This window comes from Siniperca chuatsi, linkage group LG6, assembly GCF_020085105.1.
Source record: "Siniperca chuatsi isolate FFG_IHB_CAS linkage group LG6, ASM2008510v1, whole genome shotgun sequence".
Lineage (NCBI taxonomy): Eukaryota > Metazoa > Chordata > Actinopteri > Centrarchiformes > Sinipercidae > Siniperca > Siniperca chuatsi.
Genome location: NC_058047.1, coordinates 4,160,486 through 4,173,028, shown reverse-complemented (window position 1 = coordinate 4,173,028; position 12,543 = coordinate 4,160,486). Strand labels below are relative to the sequence as shown.

The following is a 12,543-nucleotide window of genomic DNA, read 5'->3' as shown; positions in this document are numbered from 1 at the left end:
CTGACAACACTACAAGTAATTAAACATGGTACCATAGATACAGAATATTTAGGGACATTAAATTTGTTTAACAGTGGAAGTAGCTGTGGATAGTATCCAGTTTAACACAGAAATAACAAATGTCTATCTGGAAAGAGATATCACTGCACTTGCAGGGTAGATTTTTTTTTAGTTGTCTAAAGGTCAGCAGCAGCTCTGCTACCTCACCTGTTGCAGAGGCAAATCCCTGTACTATTCCTGTAAAATCATTAGGTCATTAGGATCGGCTCAGGACATCTCTACTCAGAATCACTGATTTTCCCTTACGAAATGTATCAATTAATTGCCCAGTTGTTTGAAGTCTTAAAGCATATTTTTTGTTGATGGTAAAACAGTGAGAGTGTAAGAGTGATGGTCGTAACACCCACATTGTGTCTGTAATTGGAAACAACATAATTTCACATGGACACAGCATGGCAGACCTCTGGAAAATCCACACTTAAACTCAATTCTTACATGTTATTCAGCTGTTATATTCATTTCATTAAGGATTTTTGACTCTCAAAGCTTAAAAACAGTCTCACTAGATACTCACTTATAATCAAACTAGTTCGGTTTCTTTATATTTTAGAGCATAAAAAAATCTACTAGGTTCACTGTCACTGGAGTTTGCCTGGACTCTAATGTTGTGTTTTTGAGGCAAGACTTGTCCAAACACACAGGTTTGTAGACTAAACTATAATTATATACTGTAGGATTAACATGAATTTTCTTTTTATGGTAGATTTTCCGATTTAGTTTGTGTTGCAGGAGATTGGGTTATCATTTCAGTTGATTCAGCCTGGCCGCCCGCTGCTGGTACATGAGTGAGAGTGAGTGTTTTGTTGACCCATGTTGTTTTGTGCCCAATAGATGTCTCTTTATACTGCTCTGTTTCTCTTCTTGCTTTCTTTCCTGCTTGTTCTGCAGGGTGCAGAAGGGACGGTTTACATGTGAGGAAATTACTGAAATTTAACAACAAATCAGCTGACAGTGTGGGTGGATTACACATTGGATTACACACTGAAAATAGCCTTCCCAACTCAGCATCTGTATCTGTATTTGTTTCTAATCTGACTGTTGTTTGAATAATGCTGTTAATCCACAGAAGCTTCTGAAGAAAGACACAAAGGAAGAAATCCTCATTTTAGTGTTAATGAACGCTAATTATTACAGATGGAGTCCTTCAGGCGTGTTTGTAATTAAAAGACAACATAACACACATACAGCAATCTGCCAGCGTTGCACAGTCCTCAGAACTAAACAATCAGGCTGCAGGAGTTCTCTGGCATGAAAGTCTCTTCAGCTTTTATATTCACTCTGATTACAGCTTCTTCTCTTTTTCCGAAAATTATGCCCACAGCACCTAAATCTTAACCTCTGTCTCAATACAATGAGATGTGAGGCAAAGGTACTGCGTGACACAAAATGGACAGGTGCATGCCGGTGTTCCGAAAACAGAAAGGTAGTTATTGTAGTTTGGCTGCTGATTTGACCCACTTATCAACACGGTCAGCGATTGCTGCAGAAGTGTCTGTGACACAGCTCATGGAAGCAACTTCCATGAGCACACTGCAAACAGGAACTGCTGATAGCTTATTCGTTTTTGTACTTTTTATTAGTTGTGAGTTACTCCCCCAGTTTTTGTTGTGGAGCAACCATGTCCTTCAACACCCCACTCAAAAATCAACTGATGTTGATATGCATGTTGGTATTTTTAAGTGTGCCTCATTTTTCAAACTTACTGCACACTCAAACCATGGGTATCTTTGGTAGATAGTATGAAACTAGGACACAGTGCTGTTTTAGTAATTTTAACGACCTTTCATCAGGTTAAAACTTAATTTCATTCGCAGTGATTGCTTATTTTAAAATTGAATGTGTGACAGTCCAGCTGAAGTCTGCACCGCACACAGTCTTCACTGAAATATCACGTTTGCTGAAGTTGCCGTGTGAGGTGATTTAACAATTACCTTTCTATTTTAATGCTTCAGTAGGCAAGATTTGTAGAAAAAAATCTACCTGTTTCATCAGCCTGAATCACAGTGGGGCTGCAGCACAGAGGACTGTTTCAGCTCCACTAATTGGGAGGACATAGATTAACTGTTTGCCCAAATGAAATTGTCAGTTGAGAGGTACAGACACTGCTGGGAAATCTCAGCACAGGAAGTGACAAATCGAACAAAGTGTCTCTTTAACAGCAGTGAATGAGCGTCCTGTCAAGAGGAAACAGGACTCACTAACATCAGATCTTTCAATTTGGGGGTGATGAAATAACATTATCTCTAGAGAGAAGTGGCAGTGCCTTTATTTATGATTCAGCTTACTGAAAGATAGAAAGCAGGGTGTTCACTGGGGAGCTTTAGTTGCACGTGGTGCCTCCCGTCTAACATTTCTCTGAGTGCTGCCTGGTGGTCACTTTAAAAGCACAGGTTAGAGGGAGAGATGTGGAGGAGGAGGAAATACATTTTAAAAAGAACATAATTCAAAGTGTAAAACTGACCGTATGAATAAAATAGAAATTAACGTCTTCTCTGAAGCAATTTGGCTGCATTGTGACCAAATAAAAGCGCCTGGCCATTGGCCGGTGATCACCGCAATGTGCGCAGGGCTGTTGTCAGAACTTGTCACAAAGTCTCATTCACCGCCCCATGTTTAACTGTTGTCAGTTCATTAACAATATCATGTGATCGTTTTAGCTTTTCACACGTGGCCTTTGCGGCAGTTAACATTTACCCTAATATCCTTATTTCCAGTCTACACATGATTAGTGACGGCACCATGTAGTGCCGGCATGAGCCATTGTTTTCCTACGGAGAAACGCCAAACTTCGCCGCAGTGCTACCTAGAGCATTCGGCGCTGGCTGGATTGTACTAGATTCAACTTTAACCTTGTTTGTTGGTAACCTTTCAAATTCACAACCAATGAGATGACAGCTGTCCGTGATGTAACCTGAAAGCAACCCGGAATGGAGAACAAACTCATTCTTCACTTCCTTAGCAACATAATATTCATGGACCCAAACCCTTCTTGATCATCAGGTTCTTTCCCATCTTCTTCTCTGAAAGAGGATAACAGCTAGTGCCTTCTGTGTTAGACTGAAATACATAATTCTCCCCTAAACAGCCTTGTTGTTTTGTTTTTCAAATTTCCCAGACGTTTTAATTCTACTTCATGTACGTTGGTGATGTAAACCTCTGCTACACTAACACTTACTCAGCTCTTACCACTGATCGTGTGTGGTCGAATCAGTTCCATGAACACACACGGATCTGCCAGTACTTGCATACGGCAAGCTAAATATCTAGATAGAAAGCACAGAAGAGAATGGAAAAATAAATGTAGCATTTGTAATAAATTTCACTTTTAATGAAAGCAATTAAAAGGTAATAATTTAATAACTGTTTTATCCAATGTGATGGATTGCTTTTTGAACATGAAAGGTGGATGGGAGAATATTTGTATTTAATTAAAGCGATCACTTGTTCTGGAAAATAATCAAAGATTTGATTTAGGGGACGTCCATTTTACCATTTTTTGTTTTGTTACTATAAAAATTGGTACCACGAGCCGTCCGGTAGCCAAGTGGTAAAGGCGCATACCATATAACTTTAACATCCCCAGGCCTTTATTGTATGTCATCCCCTTCTCTCTCTCCCTGCCATTCCATGTCTGCATCTCTACCATCACTATCAAATTAAGGCAAAATGCCAAAAAAACATCATCCTTAAAAAAACTGGTACCACTGCCATGTCTAAATCATAATTTTCCTCCTGTATAATTTAGCTGTAACTTTAATTTCACTTGTGTTCTCTTTGGTTTTTGGATTTCACTAATGGTGTATTTCTGACGCCATGTCCTTCACTGAAACTCACTTTGGTGGGGACAAACTCTAGTCACTGTGGGTGTACTGACATTTGCATGCAGCACTTCGTTTAGAGTATACAGGAGCAAAGAGTTTCAGAGCTGGCTCAGGGACAGTCCAGCAGAGAAATGGTCATAAATAGTGATGATAAATCACATCTGTGTGTAAATGAGCCAGACTGAGACACCTGGGCTAATTTCCAAACAGCAGGTTTCACCTTTTCAGCAGCATGGGTTTCTAGAAGACATGTTGAGAGAAAAGCTGCAAAACATTAAATGTTTTGAATTATACATACATTTTCCATAGCACATTGTTAGGCATGTTACACAAACATCTTCCCTTTCTAGTGTCCTTCATATCGCCCTCCAAGGGGCTTACTACATTACAATTCATCCATTACCTCTCCATTAGGAGTTAAAGTGGGGCATATCGTGGCCTCATTGTCTGGTGGGATCAATGAGGGCGTTTTATAGCCTGTGCAGTGTGTCACTTTTGATCCCCAAGATCACTCGATTACCTTGAATACAGTCAGTACACCCTGAATGACCTTGGCAGGTAGGCAGAACATTGAACAAAGACTTAAAGCATGTAAATTAAGTGACTTTTGTAAAGGGCAAAAAGGTATTTACATAGACCTTATACTGTCCTCTCAATGAGCTCTGTAACCTTAACCAGTATGCGACTAGTATGAAATCCTCCAATAAAAACAAGACATGGCTTTCAAATATTTTCACCACCACCAAAGTTTCACCAGCAGCTGTAAAACTGCAATGAAAACAAAAATCGTTAACAGAAAAGAAGAGTCAAATCAATTACACATTACAATGACGCATGTAAGCTGCCAACTAGGGCCATGTTCATGCATACATCAGCATGAAAAGACGCAGCTGCATTGACTCAGTGTGTGTGTGTGTGGGGGGGCAACTCAACGCAGAGGGCTCCCGCAAAAAAAAAAGAAAGTTGCAAAAAAGTTGAACATAGCTCAACATTTGCTGCAATCTAATGCATTTTTTTTAACACAGGGCACGCTCACTGATGCTGCAGCATGACCAAGAGTCAGCAGTGAAGTGTGCAAAATTCTGTCCATCATAAAACACAATCTTAAATGCACAGATGGCAGAACAGATCTGAATGTGGCTACCTGCAAACCTGCACACACAGACACACAATCAACTATATAATTACATTTATTGCACGATCTTCTGTGGTTTCACTTTGCCCCTCTCTGCTGTAGTAATTGATTTGCAATTTGATGACTCCTATGAATAAGTGCCTGCATGCTGTACAGCTAATGTATATCTTTCTCTCTGTTCTTCTCATATCTCTTTCTCTAACTCCTTGAAGTTACTTTAAATGCCCTCTGCATCCCGTTGATTCATAATATTGGATCACATTGCCTCTGGCTAATGTGCTCTTGTAGATCTCTCGATTGGGTGAGTAAGTGAAATGCTTCTGTGTGCAAAGTGAAGTCAAGGTTACCTGTTCCACCCGATTTTGATTCCAAATGGCGATATTTTTTCTCCTTTTATCTGGCCTATACACTGTACCTCTCGGATATGCGTATGCAGCTCGAGGCTGCACTCTTGCCCATTACCTCCTCTGACTTGTCCTCTTGTAGAAGACATGAATCAGCAGCATTTTTGTGACTAAGCAGAAACAGCTCAATAATCTGCATCTTTAGAGGTAAAATTATCTGAAATCTGATACTTCTATGTCTCATTAAATGCCTTCCGAGAAACATTTCTCTCCAAGAGGTAAGATCTTCTGTCTTAAGTGGATTGACAACCACCTGAGCTCCCCTTTTATGTTTTGCTGTTTCTGATCCTGCATTTTGGTCCATTTCTGCTTCATTTTCATTAGTGTTATTGCTATTTACAGTATGTGCATGTGTCATTGCAATTGCCTTAAGTTTTGTTTTATATATATTATATATATAACAGTACATACAGCGTTACTGCACTGCCATCTGGCCCTCATATGTTGAATGCATTCTCATGAAATACCTTTGAGTCTTGCTGTGATGATGCAGTTTGTTTTGTACAAAGCTGCAGAGACACGGGGAACATGACATGGAATACTCCACCAAAATTTTACCTTTTGAGTATCAAATACTCGCTCCCCTTTAGGCTTGTTAGTTGGCCCTGAAAAGTTTATAGATTGCTTCTTTGTGAAGGACAGTAGCTGTAGTCAGCTTGGATTCACAGCAGTTACAATATATTCCAATTACACCCAAAGTGACAACAAAAAAAACTCCAAATAAACCATTCAAACCACTTCTGCAGTGTATTTCACTTCTCTGCTGTTGGTCCATATGTTTAGTACATTCCAGAGCTTTAGAGATATATCGGGGACAGAAGTAGTGTATTCAGCAGTGTTGTGGAGAAACTGTGAGTAACCAATCAACAGCATTCCTGCATTTTCAGTGGAGTATTCCTTTCACTTCCCTTCAAGAAGTGAGTTTGTGCATCTCATTCTCAAAGCCAACATCCCATTTGTATTCTTGAAGGGTCTGCAGCTTTGCAACAACATTTGCTGTTAAGGGCAGATGCATGCACATCTTCTGTTAAATCCTGCTATGTATTCACCTGTCTTTCTTTCTCCTCTTTGCCAGTTGATCAAAGTATGTTTGAGAACTCCACTGCCCAGCAGCAGAGTCCTCAGACCTCCAGGCAAGGCCAGCCCTCGGCACGACGCTCCCCAGCATCAACTAATCCTAACCTGGGGTCCAGCTCCATCGACTCTCCATCCTCTGGAGGCCAACAGAGGCTTAAAAATGCCATTAATCTGGGCAAGGCTGTCGGCGCAAAGGTTAGCACAACACAAGCATTAAGTTCTGCAAGTCCACACGTCACGTATTCCTTTAACTCTTGATATTTGGGTTATAGAGTCAATTTCATAACTTTATTGTTGTATCAGTGGAGCTGATTAGAATTTGACTCAAAAGTACTTCCTTCCTTTCTTTCTTTCTTTCTTTCTTTTTTTCTTTCAGGTCAATGACTTGTTAAGAAGAAAGGAGCCCAGCCACCTTGGGGACATTGGGGTCACTGAGGTCAACAAAAACGTTGGTGCCGTGTGGAGCTGTATGGACCAACTCAACCAGACCACTGCAAACAGGTATACACACACACACACACACACACACACACACACACACACATATTTCCTTTGTATTTGTGTTGTGAGGAAAGTACATGGTCAGTTTAAACTTAGCCTCTCCTAAACTTCATCATACTCTTAATTTCAACTCTAATCCTGAAACCAAGATCATCAGAAATTAAACCTTTACTCTCCCAAATAAATTCGCAGACTTTTGTCTCAAAGGTTGCTGGTTTGATTTCACATACTGACTCAGGCTTTTTGGTTTTCCTTTGACCTCTCTGATTAAATAAATCCTTTTTTAGTGATTTCGTACTATGTATTCGTTTTAAGGATGAGTATGTGAAAACCGCAAAACTTTCCAAGTCCACATATTCACTTTAATGATAAAACTCCTGGAAGACTTTACCTGTGCTGAAAGAAGTGTTCGTCACTGGAAATTAGGCACTGGGCTAGAAAAGGTGAATGATTTAAGATTTTTCCTGTGAAATGTGGTTTTAAATTAATAATGACACATCAAAGGCGCCTGTGAGATGTCTGAAATTGAATATGTCTAAACTTTTCAGCTTCTTCTACAGTCAAAATGGAAATGCCTTTTAATTGTCTGTTCAGGTATACACAAACCCAGATAAACACAATTGTACATACCAAGTTGAGTCTGTGTGTCTGTATTTGGGGATTTGTTCCAGAAGCATTGATCTGTTGTCTCTTCAACTGAAGATCAGTCAAGTAGAAGTCATTTTTCAGCACCTCTGCTCCCATTTGTCTCCATTTACTGGACTGTAAATAGATTCAGTTTAATTTACCAGTGATGATCTGTAAAGATTTTGCAGGATCTCTTTTGCTGAGAGTTTTTCTACATAATCACTGACCGACTCCCCACTGTTGAAACCTGGATTCATGAGGTGAAATGTGCAGTGGACTTGAGCCCAGAACATTCAAAACAAAACATTTTTTGTCATTTTCTTCAATGAAAGGAGCATGACATTTATCATTTATCTTTTTATTTATTCCAGTATTTGGATTGTTAATGACATTATCTATAGACTAGGGGTATAAAGATTAACCAATATGTATCGGGAAACCAATAAAAAGGTCAGAGATCTGGCTACATCGATACAGAATCGCAGATCCAACCTAAATTCTGCATGAAATTCAGAAAAAATCACGTACTTGCTTCGAGCCAGAAATAAATGACAGTCCACCGCATATAACCCTGACATTAGCCTGACATCATAAAATTGCTGTTTTGTGCGCTGATAGTAAAGTTGAGAGGAACAGTCAACACAAGGCGAGTAACGCTAGCATTAGCAGCTAATGCTACATTTAACTCGCCCTAACTTCTCCCGGTTGAAGGCAAAACTGTCACTGAAGCCATGTGCAGTGCTTGCAACAACATGCGCCAGTACAGCATTATTGAAAATACCAAATTCAGAGTGATGACACTGATCCAGGAACTCAAATAAAAAAATACCCAGCCAGCAGCATTTTAGAGAAGAACTCCTTAGGACTGACTAAAAAGTTATTTAGTGCCACTGCCCATGTTTACTACTTTTGGTGTGGCAGAAGATATCATTTCTGGGGCAATTTCTGATTTAGTATTTGAAATTAAAATTGAGGAAATAATTGATTTATTTTAGTAGCACTTAAAATATTAAATCCAAACGTGGCTGAATTTAAATGGCTTTGAATATCAGTATATCGTATCATTATAAATGTATCTGTATTGTTTTTCTAACGGATCATGGACTGTGTATCTAGATACATATTGAATCGTCTGAGAAGGAGAGATACTGTACATGTCCCTACTATACACACATCAGCCTGCTGTATATACAAATGAAGCTGAAAAGTTGACTTACTCCAAAATACGTTCTAGTTTGTCGTCCCTTGATAACAAAAAGGTGTCTGTGCTCTTTGTATTCTCATACAGCAGTGTTTATTGAACTGAATTGTCTTTGTGTGCATCGCTGTCAGCTCTAGTGAAAGATCATGCAGCGGTAATAATAAGTTCTTTCTTATCACCATGGGATATAGTTACCATGGTAATTTTCTGTCATTGTAGGGAACAGCTTGAGAAATGAGTATGTTTTTATAGACACTTTTAGTGCACAATGAGGAGCCATTAGAGTGAAAGTGGATTTAAGTTATTGCTGGTACCCACTAACACATGCTCCATCACTTACAGTAACGCGCTCTAATTGGTGGACATCCTGCCAAATTTGATGCCATTTCACCTATATATAAATGGCAACAACTCTCACGTCTAATTCAGTCGAAATTTTACACACTTCGTCAATACATAATGTACCAACAGTTTCTAATTTACGATGTAGTTATACTTAATACTTATAATAAGCCTTGTTTCCATCAGCCAATCAGCTTTCAGCATATATCTGACATGGTTAGTAGTGGCTGCATCAGCTAAAAAACTTTGTGTGCTAAGGGTCGTACTTGTATGCATATATGTATGTATATACTTTTTTACGTGTATCTTCAGAGAAAAGTCACTGTTATAACATGTCCAGAAAAACACTAGTTAGAATTTCTGTTTTGATTGATTGTCACTCATTCCAAAAATACATTGACATTAAAGGAATAGTTGAGTATTTTGGGAAATATGCTTATTTGCTTTCTTACCAAGAGGCTAGCTGTTTCCCCTTGTTTCCAGTGTTTATGCTAAGCTAAGCTAACTCTCCTCTGGCTCCAGATTATTTTTTAACAGAAAGACATGAGAGTAGTATCGATCTTCTCGTCTAGTGTATTTCTCAAAATGTCTCAAAATGTTTTTACTGCCCAGTGTGAAGACAGCAATGGAGAGCACAGTCAAGTCATACAGACTTAGCAAGAGCCAATCAAACAGGTTTAACACACTCTCACATTCAACCAGCAAACTCACAATATATATATATTTAAAAAAAAAAAGCCCTATACAGTTTAGTTTCTTTAATGAAATGAAAGTAGACATGGTTTGAAACAAACTCTAGTTTCTCTAGTACAATTCAGTAGGTCATCAATGTGAGTGTGTCACCAGTATCACTGCCTTCTGGTATGGTCATGTTTACTAGAAGAGTTTCATTGAACAACCTACTGCTGTTGTCTTCGTGACTTTGTAAGTGGATAGTTTCTGAAAGCTCTGAGTTCACAAGTTTGTGACTTTGCTGATTTTTTTAAAACAAAATCAAAGGAATTTTTTTTCTTAATTACTTTTATGGTCAACCCTTTTCCTTGTTACTAGTGAAACACTGAAATGTAGAATAGAAATGATGCAGGACAACAAGGCACCTGGCAACTGTGTTTGAAAGACTTAAAACATTTCAACGCCAAGCGCATAGTTTACTCAACTTCCCATGCCGAAAATACAACCTCACAACATTTGAAGGCAGTACCAAAACCTTTGGCAGTACAATACTTACTTTTGACCTCTGATGGTCCCTGAAGGCTTTGTCTGTTTTCTAATTGCCTCTATATCTCTCGCTCTCCCCTTCTTTCTCCGTCACTCTCCGCCTTCCCTTTACTCCTCTCTTCCAGTCACATCTCCACCTTCGACTCCTTCCCTCGGCTGGACCCGCCACCCCAATCGGGGAAGAAGCGCCTCCCTCGGGCGCTGAAGACCACCCAGGACATGATGATCTCCTCTGACCCCGTGGTCTCCTCTCCGGACACTGCTGACTCTTCCTCCTTCCTCTCTTCTCCTGACAAGACACCCCTCATCGCCAAGGAGGAGCTGAGGAACAGCGAGGAGGAACAGCAGCAGGGCGAGAAGGAGGAAGAGTGGTCAGAGCAGATCACAGTGCCGCTGGACCCAGCAGAGAATAAAGTTGCTGCTGATTGGGAGACGACAGGAAGCAACGGCAAAGTTGATGGAGTGATAGGTGGAGAAGAAGATGATGTGGAAAATGGAAGCACTGAAGGAGTCATGGAGGAACATCAGGCCCAGCACCAGCTCTCTGTACCAGACCTCATCAACAAAGATCCCCCCCTGATGGAGCCCAGAGCTAAGCCCTGCGACATCTGGCAGAAGATGTCAGGGCCGGACTCCCGGCTGGCCTCCACCCCCTGCTCGGGGAAAACTCCCTGCCGCATCAGCCTGGGCGAGGAGGTCCTGCTGGGGAACGGCGCCCCCTGCAGTAAAGGCACCGGAGTGAGCGCTGAAGACTCAGAGCACCACCCAGACCTGCTGTCGTTTGAGTAACGAACAGATGCAGGGCCAGATAACAGTTCAGTATGTCTCTAAAAGTTTGGAACTCTTTCTCTTAATTTCAACTCAAGAGGCACAAGAGGTAATTCAGACAGACTGCAATAAGTACTGTGGATCAAATATTCACTGCCACTTTTAAATATATAATTTGCTCTGTTCCAGAGTTAGTTTGAGGAAAAGTGCTTCCAGGAACCAGGGCAAGGGCTGCATCTGTTGCTTTTTAACTTTTAGCAACTTTCTATGTGTGGATGAGTTTAAAGGTCATGGTGATACAATCTGGCCTTCCAACATGGCCAATCTAATGTCAGTCAGACATTGCCAGCTTCTTCCTAATGATATGAACACAAAGCTAGACAAAGCTAGCACTAGATGAGTTGCAGAGAATTTAAATTTAAATATTTCCTCTATAGAGCACAAAACTATTAAGGAGTAGAATTTATGACAGTGTTCTTAACATGTTTTAGCTTTTACAACAGGTTTATAACATGTCATGTCTGCTTTACAGATGCAATAATACCAGATAATGTAATAATGAATGTAATTAATGTAGTGAAATATCCCTTTAAATGAGCTGAAAATGTAAAATCCTCCTAATGAATTACTGCAGAGCGTAAAAATAACTTCATACTGATACGATTTTTACCTGAAAAAGTAAAACATTATCACTTTACACCTTTCAAAAATTGCTTGGGTTGTACTTTTGCGTATCAGTATTAAGTTAATATATTATCAAGCCATTCATTTCAAGAACCCTGTTTCACATTTTTAAACCCAGTTAAAGGGACATTTGTTTCATGATGGTCACACTGTAAGTCCATATCATACAAAAGCTGCTATAATGAAACCAATTACAACCTGCAACTAATATGAGTTATATAGCAATATAATTTACATTCAGTATAATTAGAAAGTTTTAGCCATTAGTCATTAGTGTAATAATATTTCCTGCATGGACATTTCTTGAAAACTGAATGCAGACTCAGGTGGAGACAAAGGAACCGAGAGAAAGAGGCCGAACGAATGTGGATGTGTTAGAGATGGACAGGTTTGGGGGGGGGGGGGGGTTCACTTTCAGTTCAGTCATGTCTCTGAGCCCTTTTTGGTCCAGTAGGAGTTTTAGAACTTGTCCCCACCTACACTGGCCTTCGGCACAGACTGCGGCCCTGAAAGTGACCTTTTTAAAGCTTTCAGCAAGTAAAAATATTATCAGATATCAAATTTGATGATAAGAATATATAAATAAACAGTGTCAAATCCAGATGTGAGCCAGATTATAAAGGGGTTTTTTGTGGTAGTTTACTGGGACTCCAATATAAATAGCAGCTATTTTGCTTTTGCAAATTATTTTTCTCTTCACGTTTT

At 39.8% G+C, this 12,543-nt stretch overlaps 1 protein-coding gene across 2 annotated transcripts in view; it reads left to right on the top strand.

The window, feature by feature from the left end:
* Nucleotides 1-12,226, top strand: part of nos1apa (nitric oxide synthase 1 (neuronal) adaptor protein a) — a 176,605-nt gene extending 164,379 nt beyond the window's left edge. For both annotated transcript variants that reach the window (XM_044198866.1, XM_044198867.1), the window contains exons 11-13: nucleotides 6,496-6,692; nucleotides 6,874-6,998; nucleotides 10,512-12,226. In XM_044198866.1, coding sequence (XP_044054801.1) covers nucleotides 6,496-6,692; nucleotides 6,874-6,998; nucleotides 10,512-11,175 — 986 coding nt within the window. In that variant the 3' untranslated portion in view covers nucleotides 11,176-12,226. The remainder of the gene's footprint in view (nucleotides 1-6,495; nucleotides 6,693-6,873; nucleotides 6,999-10,511) is intronic.
* The last annotated feature ends 317 nt before the right edge of the window (nucleotides 12,227-12,543 follow it).